The 20,917-nt window shown below is 38.6% G+C and overlaps 1 protein-coding gene across 1 annotated transcript in view; it reads right to left on the reverse strand.

Moving 5' to 3' along the window:
* Positions 1-20,917, reverse strand: part of LOC121328906 (agrin-like) — a 152,727-nt gene that overhangs the window by 92,337 nt on the left and 39,473 nt on the right. The window contains exon 3 of the mRNA XM_041274047.1: positions 780-800. Coding sequence (XP_041129981.1) covers positions 780-800 — 21 coding nt within the window. The remainder of the gene's footprint in view (positions 1-779; positions 801-20,917) is intronic.

A 20,917-nucleotide genomic window follows, 5' to 3' on the forward strand; every position in this document is an offset into this window, starting at 1 on the left:
ACCTGTTACACGTTTACTGAACGTATACTGCACCATTGCAGCAGGAATATAAACTGGCTTCCAATGAAATTAAAATCAACAGCAAGGGTCTTGGCAACTACACACACACACACACACACACACATATATAATACAAGTGTTATTTCAGGGCAGCTCCATTGTTGCTCTTGCATGACGTGCTGCATGCACTAATAATGTAATAGACGGGTACTGTATCTTCAGGTGTGAAGAGCACATCAGGGGGTTACACCACTGATCTCACATGCATTCATTACTGTAGTTCCAATTAGACCAAGGCATAGTTATTACACAGCTGAACGAGACAGCACTTTTCATTCTGAAAGCCTCCATACACTGTCGAATACTCCATCTTAAAGTTCCAATTCTCCTTGTACCATTTATATATAATCTAATCAAAATGGTTCCTGTCCATATTGCAAGGATTGGAGCGGTGATACACACTTGGCAAGATTAGCACAATGTTCCTTTTGAGAGAAGGGACAAATCTCATATTAAATGTATAGCTTTTTTTTATGCAGCCAGGATCAACTGGCTTGATGATTAAAAATTAATTGTGCAAAAATTTATGCTGCCAGATTTCTAATATAAAATAGATATTGGGACCTGAAAGGTTTATTTTAAACCGCAAAATGATTTGAGAAGCTCGCCCCTACTTGAAGCTGTAGTCTTTTTACAATCGGAGGATTGCTTTTAAAAGGAAGCGGTGCTGAACAGCGATGAAATGGATGAATGGCAATCAATAAGACACAATTACTCACCAGCAATACGCATCCTGTGATCTTGAGAGAGCAAGAAAGAAGGGTGAATAAAGAAAGTTAGAAAATTGAGCAGAAGAGAGAAGAGAATTTTCCAGATTTTATCTGTACCTTAAGAATCCCAAGCATATAAAACCTCACTACAGACCATAAAACTCAAAATGTACCCAGGGTTCACCACGGATACCAGTTTATTGTTTGGGTCTTACAAGAAATTCATCAACAAATAAAAGATAGTCGACTTTAAGATCCTAATTTAAAAAATGAAAAAAAAAAAATCCATACAGCTCCTCAATCTTGATTTATGGTTTTCTAGCTTCAGTCACCCCAGCACCTCCCTCTCAAATTCTTGACTAGTTGCCTTTACAGCACCGTTAGACCCCAGCTAATTCCTGTACTTCCTTCCAGGAATAACAGAAATTAAATATGACCAACAGTCCACGACCACCGGCCATGGGCAAAGGTGAAAAGGACAACTCCTTCTCCCAAGATCAGTGAGCAATTTAAGTCGCTAATTTACAGTATGGTTCTTTTAAATCAAGTGTCCAGGAAATTAGCAATTGAAATGTGTGTCTGTGTATGAAACCCCCCTTAGTTTAAAACACAGTAGTGTTAAGAAGCTTTTAGGAAGAGCACATAACAGAACAAAGGTCAGTATTTGTTACAGTAACAAAACTTAAGACGTTATTTTTCTTCAACACTAAGGGCCTGTCAGAATAATTTATTTTCTTAAGGCTTGAAACAAAACAACAAAAAAAAAGCTGTCGTGCTTATCAAAACTATTTTCATGTCTGTTCCGTGATTTATGAGGTCCAATTAACAAGGAGGTGAAAAAGTAACTCCCTAACCCAATGGCCCCTCACATAAAAAAGGAGGTAGATCTAAATTGGCAACAGGTACAGAGAGAAAAACAACATGAACTTCTCTAGATAAACACATAGTCCTCAGCACCAAGACTCAGGAATGCTTGATCTTGCTGTTTGCACTTTCACTGAGAACATGTGGGCAGAGGAAACCCTACTCTGTGTGAAGAGGCCTCAAACATGTCTGGTGAATTAATAAACTAAACAAAGTGTTCATTGACTACCCAGATAATTTGTTCCAAGCAAAGCTGGTTTGGGGGAAAAAAAAAAGACCAGTCTAATTCAGCAGCCAATAGAAGTCATTGCGTTTGATAAGGATGAATGTTTTTAGGACAGTTTCAAATAGGAACTATGAACATTAAGGCTACGGTACTGCTTGCTTGACCATACCAACATTTAGAAAGCATTGGAGGCTCAATGTTGCGTTAATAAGGTAATGAATGGAGAAGTGTCCCAACACGCAAAACCACCAAAAACCTGGGGCAGCTTCAAATGTAAACTGAAACAAAATTTCTGTCTCCGACAAAAACAAGCCAACATTTGTTCCTAGAATCATTTCAGTTTCTATGCTATTAAATTATTTCCATTATACCCTTGCGCCTAATTTAAGCTTCACAGTCTAAAAGATCAGGCGCTTCGATCTCACGCTATTCAATAAACTGCAGTATTTTGGATGTCCGTACTCATGAGCAAAAACTCAGAGATGATTTTTGGGGAATCTGGTTTGTGCTGAGTTGGATCCAAGCACCTAGATTATAGTAATCCCACACTGCAGCACATTAGAATGCTTATTACAGGTGAAGTGGCGTCTATAGTATCTTTCTGGTTTCCAGAGAGCTATTCATACTGCCAGTTAAAACCTCATCCCCATCCCACACTTCAAAACAGATGTATCAGGCATCTCCATCATTCATTCTCTCTCCAATGGATTTTGTGTTTTCATGGTTCATTCTGATCAGTGCCAAAAGTCTAACTGCAGGTATTTTAAAGTCATGCTTTTTACCAAAGGATTTCATAAAAAAAAAAAAAAAAAGCCCTTGATGTTATCGCATGCAATTATTTGGCAATACATCTGTAATGTCGCGAGTCTAATCTGTTAATGCTTATGTTCCAGTTCACAGTTGCTGTCTAACACTGTTCAATACAGCTAGTCCTACGGGCAGGAGGTGACAATCCAAAAGGAATTTTTCAGCAAGCAAGTGTGCGTCTCTCTATTTGTCTGTGCATCAATCTACTGCAACATCCTATTAACATTTTGCTCCTATCAAAAAAATAAATAAAAAAAAAAAAAAAAAAAAAAAAAAAAACCAAGGAGCTTTCTAGTGAAAAAACTGAAAACAGACCAACCAATTAAGTCACTGAAAAAAAAAATGTAAGAGATATTTGATCCAAGACAACAGTAAAAGATTCCAGTCCAGACAAGATCGGAGCTCAGCTGCGTTTTCTATACCTCGGGTGATTTTGTCTGAACTAAAAACCCTACTTAACTTTTTCTTGTGATATTAAGTTAATGATACTGGCAGTCTACAGTTGGTTTCTCTTCTGTGGCACAAAACACAGCTGAGGTTAATAGGGTCGTCAAAGATGGTGATCAGCTGGAAAAAAAGACTCCTGGGATTTCTCTCAATAAAGTTTGACTTCCCTCAAAATAACACTGCATAACCACTAATCTGAAAAACACTACCAAGAAGGGTTATAAAAAAATAAAACAAATTGATATCAGCAAAATAAAGAGTGTATGTGGTTGATATAAAACCCACAAGGAAAGCACATTTCAGCTTTTGATTTGATTTGTAAAAAAAAAAAAAACAGAGACAAAGACAAAAGAAAACACAAAAAGAGTTTGACCAAGTGAACACAGCTGGATATTAATGGCGTTATTCATTGCTTCAGAGCGTATGTGTGAGAAAGTGGTTTGGCTCGGTGCATTTTAATTTCACTATGCGTTAGCGGAGCACCGTAGACATAAGAAATTCACAAGTTTACCATTGGTCTAGGTTCATTTGAGGATTGTTTTTCAACTGTTATCCTGATAGTCAGTTTGCAGTTTTATTCCACAATACACTTGACACCCTCACATTAATGGGGTGGCAAGTGAAGGGCTGAGTGGAAAAACTTGAACCCAAACTAAAGTGTAGAACATGTTTGTGTCAGTTCATTATGGGACTACTGGAACCAAGCCAGTTATTCTACCCACTACAATCTCATGCAAATAATGTACACCACTCAATATCTTTGAATTAAACCGCACATTAAAAATCGATCTCTGCTCAGATTCACTTTATTAAAAGTATTATTAGATCTCTGTAATAATGTATGCTAAACTGTAATATTTAGACATCAATTATAAAGGCATACCGGTACAATCTAGGGAACATTAAATATGGAACTCTTTAGTCAAGAACCTGTAGTTTACCCTTTAAAAAAACTGATTTTATTTTGAAGTTTTTAGTTTGATTTGAGTTTTCATTTATTAAACTGATAAAGCATGACAGCAGTGCTGTATAACACCTCATTTACATCATGCTGAAAGGCAAATTTGGCACATTAAGTGAAATACACTAGATTTACACAGCCTGGAAGATAGACACACTGCTGCTCCAGGCTCTGGTCTAAAAATACAAAGTAATAGTAACTGCCAGCCCTTGTGAAGACAAACATCCATATTACTGTACTTCCCCTACTGGGAATCAAATTGGAAGCTGTTATTATTATTTTTTTTGTTCCTATTAAACTTGAAAACAGTTTAACTTGATTTAACAGCATAAACTAAGAAGTAACTAACACTAAGGAAATAATAATGAAGTAACATTCCTCTGTATCCACAAACAATTCCTTTATATCATTTTTTTTTTTTTTCCTGGAATTGGATTATCTGCAAGGACTCCCAAAACATTAAAAAACACACACACACACACAAACACACACACACACACACATTCTTTTTTTTAAAAAAAAAAAGGGGGGGGGGGGGGGGGGGGTAGTTAAACAGACGAAAAGATGGACAAAATGTGAAATGAATCAATGCAACAATACAATAGTGAGACTCAATTTAACTCTGCTTTGTTTGCCCCCAAAAATTTGAAAAGTAGAAATGTAGCCTAAATACAGCACCGGTTACATAGTATTGACGAGTACCAGGATTAGGTATTCTTCCTTAACTGTTAAAACCTAAATACCAGAAAAAAGAAAAGGATATTTCAGACACAGGAAAAGGCAGACAAAAGAACACCTCGATCACACACAACTTCTTCACTCTGAGAGACTGCTCCCAGAACACACCCCCATCAGGCCTAGTGCCTGACAAAGGCCTAAACATCACCGTGGTAACCGTATTTTCACATGCAGATCAAGCACGATTAAATCACCCTCAGTTGACTCAGAAACATTATTATGTATTTCTTAGCAGACGCCCTTATCAAGGACGACTTGCAGTTGTTACAAAAGACCACCTCACAAAATATCACATTACAGAAAAGAGCAGTTATAAAACACAGTAAATTCAGTAGTAAACAAGAGCAAACTCAAATGAGAGCAGATCAAAAATACAGTAAATAATTATGTTTAAACACTCTAGTACTGAATGCCTAATGTGAGAAGCCAATAAAAAGCTTGAAAGCTTGAAGCCAGAAATACTGCTGCAATTAGTAATACTGTACACTCCCTGGGTGACTCACATCAGGGGGCAGTGGGTTATCAGCAAGTGCTGCAACCCAGCATTCTCTTCCTCTCAGAAATATCAGCCCCCAAAAAGCACAGCTCGGCTGTATTGAAAAGATATCTTGTTTCAGCTTTTTAATGGTAATTATTATATTAGTCCCTTGCTTTCTTTTATTAAACATGGTTAAACTGGGTTTTGCGTGACACAAAAAGTGAAACTGAATTCCCAAAATCACCGTCTTTCTTTTTTTTTTTTTTTTTTTAAACTTGCAAGAGCTGAATTTACTGTTTTAGACCCATAATAAAATGTACATTGATCAGTTTCCACATGTACCGTTCAATTGGTAGCAGTGTGTGTAAATGACACATGTCAGAGATCCATCGGTTAATAGAGGGGATGTTACAAGAAAGGATGTGACAGTTTCTACTGTGATCCTTTTAATTGAAATGTATTCAAAACAATGGGGCATATCAACAATATTGACAACTGCAGTTCTCCTCTTAATTATGCAGAAATCCATTTTGTGATTTGTTACCTGCAGTCATTCTTACAAGTAGAAAAGGCATTTACTTAACGTCACTTCAATAAAAAAAAAATAAAAAAATCACTTGGCTTGACATGCAGTGATACCTGGCCAATAAACTCATCCCCTCCTGGGGACATTCAGACTACATTGACTGCAGCAGCAATGATAATGTCCAATTAGACATAGCACAAGCTGTCTGAAAACGGGCTCTTTTTTGATAACCTGTTAAACTAATTAACCAATTAATCAGTGTTTGAGCAGAGAGGAAATGCACACCCTGCCTGTACAATCACAAAGACAAACCTGTTACTTTTGTCGCAGTCCCTTTGCACAGTACTGTAATTAGAATGTCCCCAGATGTCAAAAACGCAGTACTGCATATTATATTAGCAACTGACAAGTGAACAGAAGGACTTTATTACAGACAATAGCAGTCCTACTGGAAAGCTTTGGGTGTTGAGCACTCCAAGCACAATTATGTAAATACGTCGTTCTCTTTTATTGCATGCCATTACTGACCATAAAGATGAAGAAGTGTAATGTTGATTCAACAGATTCCACCACTTAGGAGCACAATCTTATCATCAAGATTAAAAGTTTTGCAGGGGTCTAATGCACTTGACTAAACAGTTGTCCACTTCACAAACCCTACCCCTTTTTCCATACTAACAAACGCATTCAGCCCAGTTTCCAAATGTTAACAGAGAATAAGGAACATTAATTGGCCTGTTCCACTTATCACCCTTTCCTACAGCACTCCCTCCATAAGCACAGTCCGTTAATGAACCAAAAATAGCTGCAGAGGAACTGAAGTGTAATGCACGGGGATCAGGGGTCTTGGAAACAAAACCACAAAACAGAAATCTGAATACCATTCCCATTAGAATCTGACCTCATTGCTCCTTCAAACGATGCACTTTGCCAAGCAGTGCTGGTAAAGACCGCAGTGGTGATTATAAAGTGCTTAGATCAATGTTTATAAAAGAAAAAAAAAGTGAAATATTAATGTGCCAGAGAGACTTCAGGTTAAAATGCAATCCGTGGAGAGCTGCAAGCCCAAAGAACTATGTTGATCTTGAACAGCTCTAGCCGAATCCTAATCCCCTTTATTTTATTTTCAACACAGTTGCTGCATGCAGCTCTGCACAATTGCAGACCTCCTTGACCCCTGTTACAAATCGAAAATTCCCTATTCAAATTTGGAAAAAAAGACCTTCTGATATCAGGGTACATCTTAAAAACACTAAGGACTATGATATTCTGAGATAACAGAAGGAATACACAATTAACCTGTAACCAAATAAAAATGATTAATACCGATAATGCTGCCCAATTATTTACTGATTACATCCATACATATTTACAGAGCAACTGGAAACACTTTAATGTTGACAAGAGTCTGGAAATGCATCTAGAATGCAGGACTCCAAAATGAATTGATTTTACAGCAGTTACACAAACCTAAATTGACAAAAGTAAATTGCAGTTCCCAGCAAGCTGTTGTGCTTCAGTGTCAGCCAGCTCCTGCATTGATGTTGGCCTCCTTCAGGGTTCATTGTTAATGCGGCACTCAAGGTTTCAGATTCCCACATATTCAATGGCTTGTTGGGCGTTGGATGCAGGCTCATGTCACCTGAAGTGACAGACTGTACTGTTGTATTGAACAAAAACACAGAATCAGATTTCTGTACATGTCAACTCTCACTGTCTTACACCAGAGAACCATAAAATGAGTGAGAACAAGTGGCGCTAACCATAAAAATAACCATTAAAATCAAAGCCAGGGCAACATGTCAGAAACCTTTCCATTGGACATCTTGCGTGACCCAGGGTTCCTGTTGGTGGTTACTTGTATTGACGAAGCAGCCAGAAATAATACCCTTTATTGCACAGTTTACTGAATAATAAATCAGCAGTTTTGATTGACCTTGATGAATATTTACTATCCCTTGTGAAGATGTGGACCATTACCGAGAAAAGGTTGCTTTCCACAGAGTGACCTGTAACCTCTGCTGCTTTTGAAGAAGTTGCCCTGTGCTTTCCGATTAGCATGCCTATTGACATGGCTGGGAACCCCAGACTGGCCCCGTCAGTCCTCATTTGGCTCAAAACCACAAGCCTAATCTTTGCATCTGTCCTATCAATCTGAGCAGGATTTCATCTCGGCCGCGTTGCACGCAAATAAAAGTTTTACAAAAATGTTTCTTAGCAGCTTTCTCTGTCATACTTTGCGATGAAATGTACGGCGCACTCCTTAGAATGGCCACCCTTGGCTGCCTGATATCTCACTGTATGTGTCAAACAAAGGGGGGGTTATAAAAAGGATTTATTGTTCACTTCCCCTCTATGGCAGTGCGTTAAATCACACATACTTCCAATGAGGGAGGACAAGTGAGTTTTTTTTTAAATCCTTTCCAAAATTGGGTGTTACAAGTAGGAAAGTGGTTTGACATCATAATCTCCTAACATTAGAACCTGGATACCTTTAGGGATTTAACCATGTATTTTTGTGTATAACTATTTCGGTTTGGAAGGTTTCAGTGGGCATAGCTAAGCAGGTGAACATTATAACTGGTCTCTTGCTGGAAGAATGCAGGGTAATTGACCAGGCCAGGTTACAAAGAGTAGGTTAATTAGAACAACATTGTCCCCGGTTTCAATCTTAATTGAACACACCGTCCCGTCTGCCATGCTTCATATAAAACGCCACGACCTTCCATTGAGAGCAGTTAAGCGGTTTCCACGTGGTGCTTTACAGCTATCCATCACATCTATAAAACTGTCAGGAAGAAAAAGATTAAAACAGGCCCTTCTAAATCGCAGTGCGCCTGGGACTGTCAGTGTCCTAATGCCAGGATGCAGGGGCTGGATTGCACACAGAAGGACGAGGCTTGTCAGTCGGGCTGGATTCCATTCACCAGCCCCTTCGGGACTGTAAGCCCAAGGCCCCCAAGGGGTCACTCAGATCCAATTGCCTTTAGTGTCCTGACTGACAGTGTGAAAGGGAAATTAATAGGAGTGCATTAGTTCACTCCTAATGCTCCACTCCGCTTCTGGAATACCAATTAAGCATCTCAAGTGAGCGCCTCTCCCTATTGCACCATACCGCACAACTGCACAGAGGAGCTCAAGGTTAAACAACTCATTAGGCAACTCATGCCAAATATGCATTAGCTTTATTGCCAGACCTCTGTGGTGCAACGTGTATTCCTCTAGTCGCAGGTCTTTCCATTGTGCAGGTTTTAGAGAAGGCATATGTAACTGGAGATCAAACAATCCTCTTGAGATGGATCATTCATAAACGGGCTAAGCAGTTTACACACAGTGGATATGATGACACGGGTATGCCCTTGTTCAAATGTACTGTAGTGTTCAAATGAAGGACACTGCAAGCTATGCATTAAATGTGTATCCTGAAAATAAATGTTGGAGTTAAGGCTATTTCCAAAGGAGTTATCACTTGAGGGCTTTTGTACCACTTGTGTTTTATTTATAATTATAAGAAAATGAATTGCCACGAAGGCTACCTTCCATGGAAAATCCTTCCCAATACAACGGCCTACTTATGCTACCCTTTTGCCAGCATGTTAATTTTGTCAACTGACTTCACCATGTTGTAAACTGCAGCCTTTTTATTAACACACTTCCAAGTAGCCAAGTTTCGCCTGATTTGCGCAAAATAATAACAGTCATTTCAATTGTATGTACTGCATTAGAGAACAGTGGATGATTACCTGTAAACATTGCAGGAGGTATATGTGCCAGTGAAAGCTGCATCGTGTCAGTAGGGACTAACAGCATTTCCTCAGAAGAGAGTTTGCTTTCTTTCTACTGCCAACAGCCACCTACCTACTCCTTTCATTATGCAAAACCACAAAGGGGACACATTTTGGTTGTTTATATGCTGCATTTTGGATGTGCGTTTAAAACCAAAGTGTTGTAATTATTTTGCTTGCATCTTCTGACAGAAGAACTAGAACAAAATAAAAGTGAAGCAGAGAGCTGATGATGAAAGTCATTGTAAATCTTATACTGGAATACTGAATACTGGAAGGCAGGATTGTAAACCTCTTTTTAGTATACAACCACTTATCAGTATACTAGTTTCCTCCAATCCTTAAAATCTGCAGGCCAAGTCATCACCTGCCAAATGGCAATACTTTCAGTAGTGGGCGATTATAAATTAAATCCTCACGTTCAAAATACGGGACACAAACTAGGAAACGTACAGTGATTATTGGTGTTTGTTATTTAACACAGCACTTTTCTAGTCAGGAATTCTAACAGTGTTTGGTAAATAACCGCATGCTAACACCAGGTTTCTCTTTGCTCAAGTTTAAAGGTGTCATTCTAAAGCTAAATCAACAATATTGTCTCTTTCAGCAGGTGTTCTGTCATTACCGGATTGCAGCTTTCTGGCAAAACCTAATCTAAATTGTACATATAGCACTGGCAGACCAAGCTTCTGGAAATTCATTTAAATTACTCTGTTCTTGTCCGTTTAAGTAACCCTGTGGCACTGAATTATTTTTAATAAGACAGAAAATGTTTTCTCTTCTGTCTGCTGATATCTTGTTTGCCGAAAGTGTAAAGCTGTGTGGAGATGGATGTGCCTCACAGCACAGTTCAACGAGTTGCTATGCAAAGGCTAAATACACCCCATTCTGCACGGCCTTAGGTTCTTGCAAACGCACATAGATTTAAATGACGATCATGTATTTTATAGGGTGAAAGATCCCTCTCGTAATTCACAGGATCCCTATATTTCACAGTTGGAGCATATTTGCCCCCACATTCTGAAATTGTGCATTGCTTGCTAAAATGTACCTTTTAAAATGCATATATTTATGGTGCATCAAAAGTTATGATCTTTGCAAACTCATTGCTATTTAATGCATGTCCAGGTGTATTTTCTATTCCACCCGATCACAAGTACGATAGTAACCGATTAGGAAATACACATTTGGCTTCATAAAGACAAATGAAACCTGCTGAATAATGTTATGTTAACATATTGAATTATATACCGCTTTGTAGTTTTCCATATACTTAACAGAAACATGACAAAAATGGAAAAATGATTCATTTCTAAATTGAACATAAAATACCGTACTACTATCGTGGTTTCTGGTAGACTTTTTGCAATAGTCTCTAATTAATTAAATAGTTTCTTTAATTACATGATGTTAAATAAAAGATCTAAAACTATGTTCATATATTGTTCTCAATCCGGTTTTCCTGCTGACCTCTTCTAAATAAAGAACTACTAGAAGGGTGATCCCAGTGTGTTAAAGTTAACTGTCCCATTCAAAACCACATACTGTACCTGGACAGCATAGGAATCCACTCTGCTTTCACACTGCGAAAGGTGTGTCTTGTGTGTACAGGAGACTGTGGAAGGAGGACTAATGTAACAGTAATGCAAATATATATATATATATATATATATATATATATATATATATATATATATATATATATATATATATATATATATATATATATATATATATATATATATATATATATATATATATATATATATATATATATACACACACACACACACACACACACACACACACACACACAGACACACAAAACAAAAATGAAAGTCATTGGTGGCTAAACATATTCAACAATACTGCTAAAAAATATTTAAGTGTAGTTATTAAATATCATGCTGATGTCTTTAAAGTTACAAATAGAATGCACCTTTTCATTGGTTTTGCTAACTGACTGCTGTGTGATGTGTTACATTTTTCATAATGCATTGTACTGTAAGCTGCACAAGCACACATTTCAAATGAAAACAGAAAAAAAAATTTCCCCTGTTGTTTCCTACAAGATTACAAATCAAACTTGGTCTCTGCAGCGAGATAAACTGGCAGCACAAGAGAAAAGCTGTCTTGAAAATAGCCCAATTACAAATCGGCACTCAAAAAAAACAAAACAAAACAAAAAAAACACTTGTTTTTGTGTGTAACGATCAAAGGGGAGAATCAAAGTTACGTAAACCATAGAAATGAAGTGTAATGTTTCTGTTTATAACAGCTTAGCTACAAAAGCTAACTATGCTGCCAACAGAAATGCCACTGCCTGAAATATAGGGAGGAGGGGTGTCTTTGGGAGCTGCAAGAGACAGAACTGATGGAATAGACTTTAAAAGCCACTTTCACTGTCAGGAGAACTCAAACAGAATGACATTCTATTACATTAGCTACAATCAGTCTTATACATATTCAACCAAGAACTGAGATGGCTTAAATATATATATATATATATATTGCAATATATTCATAAACAAATAGCTATCTGATTACTGTCAGAAGTTATGTTATTTGTAGTTCCTTCATCCAAATACTGCTATGACAAGATTAACAAGATTCCTGCAGATGACAGTTACTGTTTGCACAGCCCCTGTGCAATCAGATCCCGACAGGTATTCAGAAATGTGAGGCAAAGAGAATAACTTTGTGCAAACTTGCTATTCTTTTATTCTCACTGCGCTGTCACCTCTCTGCTTTGGATGCGCTCTGTTCCAGCAGATGAGAAAAATCTCATGTCACTTTTATGGCCAAAGAACGAGCAAAAGAGGGAAGCTATCAAAACAGGCAAGAGAAAAGGCACATTCTCTAAAGGACATTTTCAAAACAGCCAAAATCATTAGCAAAAAAGGCTGTCAAACAAAAGCTTCCCGGACACTTTTATCTAGCACCGCAGCTGGGTACTTTATTTATGAGCACAATCACTTCAGACGTAATGTGCAAATCAAAAGGAACATGTCAGATGCAGGACACCTAGATTAATGCGCTTTGTTTCCTTTTACATAAATATTAATACATCAACAATGTAATTGTACACAGTGCCGCAGCACACGTCAAAAGACAAGCTGCTGCAGAAATACTGACCAGGTGCCATGTTTGGGAGCTGCCACCACCCTTTGCAGACTAAAACATTTTCCAAAAAGTTTCAAAAGCCTGCCATTGGAATGCATAATAAATGAAATCAGACAAGTAGGTGCTAGATATGGCAGGTGTTAAAGGGAAGCGTGTTTGTGTGAAGCCGGAGCTTATTGTCCTGACGCAGTGGGTTTCGAGTGTAGGGGTTCAAATACGTTTCTGGTCATGTTTCTTTTTTTGAAAACCTTCAGGTTTTAATTTGCACCTCATAATAGCTTAAATCCCACGACGATAAGCCATACTAATTACAAATCACATTGCACGACACTTTTAAGAGGCTTGTATAAAATGAACCCTCGCTATTTCAGAGTTACGAGTAGTAACCTAAGAAACTAACAGGAAAAGCATTAAGCCCAAAAAAATCCTTTTTGACGTAATCTAGCCCCCCTTGATTCATCTCCATAACCTACATACATTTCTGCTGAACAACTCCAACATCTTAAAGCAGGTTTTCCAACTCGGATAAATGCTATGAGGATTCTCTCCATCTAAATATATCTGTGTCCCCCCTCCTTTCCTGAACTGAATCAAATTGTTTGTTGCTGAAGAGTCTCTACTTGCATTAGCTCTCCACTGACTTGGCTAATTGAGAACAGATGTGGAGGAAGCGGACTGCAAGCTCTGAAATTAAGTTAAGATGACTCTTGTTTCCTTGTTAACACTCACAAACTATTACACCCAGAAGCTGAAATAGATTAGAGACCTATTTCCCACGAGGACAGTTACAACACTATTTGTATTAAGGAATGGAAGGTTTATTTAGATTTGGATAACCACATCTTGGCCATAGGCAGGGTTAACCCACCTCTCTCTTATGAAATTATACACTGCGGGGGGGGGGGGGGGGGGGGAAGGGTGCAGCTTTGATTCTGTCTTTCTATCTTTCCATTCAATCTTTTTTCTCTGTTGTCTTTTTCCATTTCCTTCCCACCCCATCATATTTCTTCAGCTTCCAATGTCGTTGTTTAGTTCAAGTTTCAACACAAACACGAATGTAGTTTCACTTTATTTGAATTTCTATTTTTATTTTTGTGACTTGAGTAAAAGCTTAGCAAGCATTAGAGAAAAGTGCTGCATTGCTTTTTTTTTTTTATCAAAAACAAAATGGCAGGAAATACATTTGGAAATGCAGCCCACATGGAGTGTTTTTGCACTATTTAAAATTTGCTTTCAGAACACACACACACTCTCCTCTTTCAGCTCTTTTCTACCTTCCCCTCCAAACAAGGAGCTCTTTCCTTATAGAAAAGATACCAGTTCACTTTATACATTCTGATCAATGGATACTAAATAACGTAAACAGTTTAACCCCACCAGTGTCAAGACAATTCACATCCCTGCCTCCTTTATACCCCAAGTCATTTGGGGAAACAAATGTAAACATTATACAGAAGCACTGGCCTCCATTTTGCCAGGGCTAATTCAATTAATAGAGTCGTTAGGGGTGGAGGGGGGGTGAGGAGGGTGAGGCACAGCTATAACAATTCACCAGCAGCCCCTATACACTACGGTGCTCCGTCTTGTAAGCAGTTCTTGTAGAGCTGTACTCAGAAACTATCTCAGCTAGACAATGGCCACCTGTGTTCTAAGGGGCAGTGGATTCTGGGAAGTCATCCAGAGTTCCCAGCCCACAGCAGAGCACATATAAAAGCCGTGTTGTGTTCCAGAACTCATCAGGTTCAGCAGGGTGTCTGCAGACTGCACAACACTTTGCACCGTCTGAACAATTACAGCCAAAGAAAGAAAGCGCCTCCGAGCTCATCTGAGAAAGCAGGGTTAGCGTGGAACACCCAAATTCTGTCTTGTGTCTTGCTGGTATTTGATGTTTGCTCCTGTAATAAGCCAAATCTATTCCTCTCAAGATCATCTAACGCTACCCTTTAAGAAAGGAATGCGCTGCAGGTCAACGCAAGCATGAATCTGTGGTGACACACTGAGAAAGCCGTGGCATGTTAAAACTAGTCTCCGTCCACACAAAGCAATAAGCTCGGGACATACCTTTTAACAAGCAGGAAGCAAAACTGCAGCCAGTTTCCTTTGTGTAGATGCAATATCAGACAAATACCTTTTTTTCTTTATTCTCCAATGTCTCAGAGAAACCTGTCCTTGTTATTCAATGCCTTGTTGCCACTAGCCTGCAAGGGGACACCTATTATGTATCTTACAGAAAGATGACCTCCCCGCAAACAACCCAACCACTCAGCAAACAAAGAGACCTTTTAGGAAGTCATCCTGGAAAACGCTTGTAAAACAAAAGTTGAGTTGCTCAAAATAGGTAAGTTTTCAGACATGCTCAAAAACGGTAACACAATATTGTCTGAAGGGAGTGAGAACAGTTATTGTGTATTTTAACAAGTCACCCTTATTATGCTTTGGCCCATGTCGGACACAGTCACTCTGTCAGTAAATCGGGTCAGGTTCCCTCAGCTTTTTCTGCACCAGGGGAACTGCAAGTAGTTCAGGGTGCTGGCTGAAATTGTGTTTGAAAAGCTAGACACACTACAACACACACAGCTGGCTTCAAAATACACAGACCATGACACCCAATATTTGTAAAAACAAACAACTGTAGCTGGCTTCCAATCTCACACTGTAGGCAGGTACTGTCTCTCACTCAAACTGTCACACACACTTTAACAGCTCCTCCTCCACCGCTCACACATGCAGCGGTGCAATCTAACGAACCCCATTCACTCCCGGCTGTGCATACACGCTCGCATGCATACCAGCTTAACAACACACACAACACGTACAACACAGAGCAACCATTTTATTTACAGTGCACAATTATTTTAGCCTGGATTTTCTCCCCAATTTGGAATGTCCAAAACATTTTTCCCAAACCCACAGCAATTCCCCCACACAGCTCAGGAGAAATGAAGGTTCAGCAGGCATCCCACGACCGAGCCAGCTTCCTCTTCAACACCCAGGAACCCAAGAGCGGATGTAAATAAGCTATCACCCTCTGGAGGACAAAGGCCAGCCCTGCAGGTGTCTGCTTTTGAGCTAACTGGGTGCCTGGACAGCAGGGTTCACTATAGCGCGATGACAACATGACTACATAAAATAATCAGTGTTACTCATTTTTATTTTAACTTTGATTAACCAAGTTTAGACAATAGCATACGCCAAACACAAGTGTTTAGTGTAGCAAACTTTACAAGTTAATGCTACATATGTACAACCCTCTACCATTTTGAGTAAGTAAAAACACTTTTTGTATTGCTCCATTATTTGATGAAAAATGTAGAGAAATTTTTCAATCCAAAAGAGCACGTTTCTGTGGGTAGTGGAAGCAGAATTTCTTGAATTCCAGTTTCCTTCTCACATCTTTAATCTCATTATCGCAGACGGGAAAAAAATCCACATTCCACCATTCTTTCTCTCCTCACTTAACCATTGCTTATCCATCTGTGTAACCCTTTGATCCTCCGTCCCACATCAGCTATCCGCTTAACACACAACTCAACTGGTGTGCAATACCATGGATATCCATTTCCACAGGGCTGTCGATATAATGAGCACTGAGTGGTGCTTTGTTTCATGAGGCCATTTGACAGAATTCCCCTCATTAAAAAGCAGATATGGTCAGATCGAATGTAAAACTATCCATCTCCATGTTAATCATATTTCAAAGCAGCTTGAATGTCTTGTCCTTAGCTCCCCGTTTCAACACGATCTTCTAAGCTCTGAAACCTGCTGAATACAATCTTCACTGTTTTACACGGTTTGGATGGGAGAAAGCAACCATGTTTCTTCTGGAGCGTATTAAAACGCAAGGAGGAACGAAGAAGACTGGATGCTTTGAGTAGAAATAAAAGAAATAGATAAAATGTTTTAGCCCTTGAAATGGTCGAAGAGGTTAAATTGCTTTCTGTTGTAGAATTTTCCAGATTAAAGTTACATTTATTGGCCAGACATATACAACTGTTCTTGACATGTGTCAGGAATTGGGGGGGGGGGGTTAAATCCTGCTTTAAAATGTTAAGCTTCAGGTGAATCAATCAATCAAAAATGTACCATAGCAAACCAAGTGTAAGCACGGTAAAGTATTGGTAAGCCTTGTAAAGTCCAGAGAGGTATGGTAAAGTGTACTACAAAAACAGGATATTGCAATGTGTAACCATGGCAAAACTGCAAAACTATCGTGTAAATTCACTGTCATACGCTTTCATGACCATATCTGTGATTTTTTAAAAATGTTCTTTTTGTTCTTGTCATACCTCCAAAAAGTGAAGCATCAGGCATGTTCCTAGAATATGAATGGGTCAAAGCTTCTTTCGAAGTGAAAAGCAGAACAATCCTATTAAGGTTCACAAAGGATGCGCTGTTTTGCTCATAGGGATACAGAGCCCAGCTTTTAACAAAAGTAGTTCATTTGCAGAGCGTTACTCAGTCCGAGAAAGGAGATTAAAAAAAAATAATAATAATAATTAAATAATGAATTTCTTCCACTCTACACAAAAATTCACATTTAATTCACTCGCTACACCCACATAACCCATGAGGCTTAAAAACACCTACAGGTCCCTGTTAAAATGTACAACAGGAGAAGGGAAGGACAATAAAACCACAGGGTAAGACTCATGGGCTGCCGTGCAGGAGCACTAAGCTACTCAAGAACTGTTCAAGTGCCTACAGCTGGCAACAGACACTCATTTTACTTATCTATCAAATCAAAGCTAAATAAAACAGGGAGGGAGGAGGGTAAGGGGGGTGTATTGGTCTAGGAACATATAAACAAAAACAGACACTACTTATTAGGAAAAAATCGTGAGATTAAACAAACGAGAGAGCTCAAGCTGACGAAAGGCCTCAGTGCGCCTTTCTGCCTATTATATAAACAAGGCTAAACAGTCTACAGATACACTCCACTTGTTTTGACATCCATGCCAGGGCCTAGTTCAACCAAACAGAACCCCAGCTACAGCCAGCTGCTGCTGGACACGAACTGACCTAAATCAGCACAGCCTGTAAATGAGGGCCCTTGGGACTTGAGCAGTGTACTGCTTTGAGCTTGAAGGAGTTTGTTAGCCCCCACCCCGTACTCCATACACCATACACAGACATATTGTACACACAGCAGCCTAACATATATTGAATGGGATTTTAGTCTCTTTTTAGCCTGTTCCTGCTGCTGCTATCGGTCCTCTCTAGTGCCTTCTAACTTACGCAGTACACAAAAAAAGTTTACGGCAGCAGAATCCGTCAGCCATGCTCATATTTTAAATACATAATTTTAACTTCGTTCTTATATTGTTAGGCTTTGCTGCCAACAGCTCCTTTCCATTCCCCACTGTATTTTTTTTTCATTTGTAAGGTGTTTTTATTTTGAATTCACAGTGATTTTTAAGTTCAGTTTTTTTTCTTCTTGTGCTTCAGCTTTGTTTGCTACAATTTGCGTTGTTTTTGCAATGGTGAAACACGATGTTTGGCTCTGCTAACACAGACACACAAGAATACAATGGCTATACAATTCTATGGTGGTTATCAATCTAACGTTAGCTTCAAACTCTGGTGCAGCTCAGGAGGCAACTATAAGGCACAGTGTGCTAATGATGCTGCCTTTTTAATCACGTAAACATTAAAATGTCAAATGCATGAGACACTAGGCACTCCAATAAGAGACTCCTGTGGTTTGCTAGAATCGTACAGCAACGACTGCCTAGCTGACGTCAAACCCCATCTTCTGAAAGCCGTGTTCCACAATAGAGTATCAGCTGAAGGGCTGATGCCGTTTGAATAATGAATGCTTTTGCATTACACAATGAAATAGGCTTACCTGAAGAAAACAGATCCAAGGTGGACCAAGGAGGGCAGCGCATAAGAGAGGAAGGAAAAGAGAGAAAGATCAGAGTTAGACACGAGTGACAGCTGCACACAAACGAAGAGTCCCATTGCCATCACTGTCACTGCTTCCGCGGAACACTACCTGCCACGCTACAAAAGAGGATGTCTCTATTACTGTGGTCACAATAGAAATAATACACTGTCATTTATCTTATGCCTTTCTTTCAGTAATAAATAATGGTTAGAAATTCTATTCGTGCACAGAAATAATGTCATTTTCATGAGAACCTCCCGCCCCACCACACACACACACGCGCAAAGATTTTGTTTATTTATTTGCTTAAAGAAGATTTTTTTTTTTTTTTTTTTATGTTTGAGTGCTAAATAAGAATCATCGTTTTCTGTTTCAGTAATCACAACCTGGCGACTTAAAAAAGGGCGTTCAAAGCAGCCCTGTGAGCGAAATCAAGCTCTCAAAACAAAACATGGCTTCTTTAGATGTACAGCTGGCACAACAAAGGTTAACCTATAATAACCTTCTCCTAGAGGACGGAAGAAATACACAGGGGTGCTTTAAAGTTCTGAGTTTTTAAAAGTCACCAGGATATGATGACTGATACTGAAAATGACATAAAAAGTGATTCTAAGCAACAAGAGAAATACATCAGATGGCTGTGATGGTCGATAGCTGCACCATGTTGCTGTTTAAACTGAAAATAGAGGTTATGTTTTGAGGCGAGGGAGTGACATCACAGTATACTGTCTAAAAAAAACACAGCATGTGTTTGGAACAAACTGCTCCTGTTAAATTAAGAAAGGGGGGGGGGGGGGCCCTAGCAGTTGATTCTTTTATGCTTGGATAGAAGTGGAATGCTCAAGGAGGTCATACTGAGTGAATAAAGGAATGTATTACAAACCCTGTAATCCCAGTGGCACACGTTTGGAGACTTGAGAAGAATAAAATGTTGTATCCGTCTAATATCCTAAGCGATTATCTGTTGTTTTTGCTTACATTATTAATTTGCTATGTGTACTAAGTACTGCAGCAAAAATTGCTTCTGAAAACACTGGATCATTTTCTGAGGCGAGAAAGAATATTAGCATCGCATTGTGCACTGAAGCCCAAAGGTGAACCACAGTGTACTCAGGGAGTCTTTTCAGAAAGTGTTTTGTTTTCCTGAAATAGTAAGCATGGCAAATAATAACCCAAGCAGAACTAACAGAGAATCATACAGATAATAGGGTATTAAAAATGATTATGGAAAGTACCTCTTCAAAATTGAAATGTTTTTTCTACCTATGCACCCCTGTAGTACCCTTCTTCTTTATAAAGTGCAGTGGTGTCGGAGACATAGGATCTCCTGATACTCAGATATCCACCATCAACTCGGGACACTAGACATAACATACCGCCTCTCGTCGCCCCGTCTGATAGTAATCTTGCTTGTAAGAAACATATTCTATTTTTTTTTTTTTTCTTTAAACAAATCAGGCACTTGTGATCTTCCTGATCTGCAGCTCTTGCAGATGTAGACGCAGCCTTTCTATTCGTAACTCCAAGGTTTGAACCACTCTCTAGTCACGAATACTGAGAGCATGATTGGAATGCATGCCTGCACAAAGCACAGTTGATTCTCCCTTTGATAATTCAGAGCAAACCAAAATGCCAAACATACCAGCCAAGAATTATGGATATTTTATTTTACATTTAAAAATGTATTCAAATCCTAACTGTTGCTGCTATGTCAGGGTTATAGGTCTGAATATTATATTAAAGAATATTTTTAGTGTTTGAAACACATAAAGGAAACACACAGAAGGATGAAATAGAGAATACTGTTTTCTCATGCTTCAGATTGTACACTACATTCCTGTTGGAATATGAGCAGCTTAGTTACATGTACAGTGAGAGCTATGACTTAGTTCAATATAATCTAGAGATTGCCAAAGAAGAACCTGCAAATGCAAGGCTATACTTGCAGTAACAGACTGCACAACAGTTACAATAACTGAAATATGAGAATGGGATACCGTTATAAAACTAGTCTAAATAATCACACTAAAAAGTTAGTGTAAAACAAATTGTGTTTTTATATATATATATATATATATATATATATATATATATATATATATATATATATATATATATATATATAAATTGCAAAACAAATCTTAATGCATATCCAACAATAAAGACTTTGCTTCTGGTTATTCCTTGTACAGATTGCAATAATACAAATTATATTTAAAAAAAACAGTCTTGACGAAAATGCTCTGACACTAATCAAGTTACTCAATAGTCTCCATTCCAGGCAGTGCACTCACGTTTATTGCCA

Source organism: Polyodon spathula, chromosome 16 (genome assembly GCF_017654505.1).
Source record: "Polyodon spathula isolate WHYD16114869_AA chromosome 16, ASM1765450v1, whole genome shotgun sequence".
NCBI lineage: Eukaryota > Metazoa > Chordata > Actinopteri > Acipenseriformes > Polyodontidae > Polyodon > Polyodon spathula.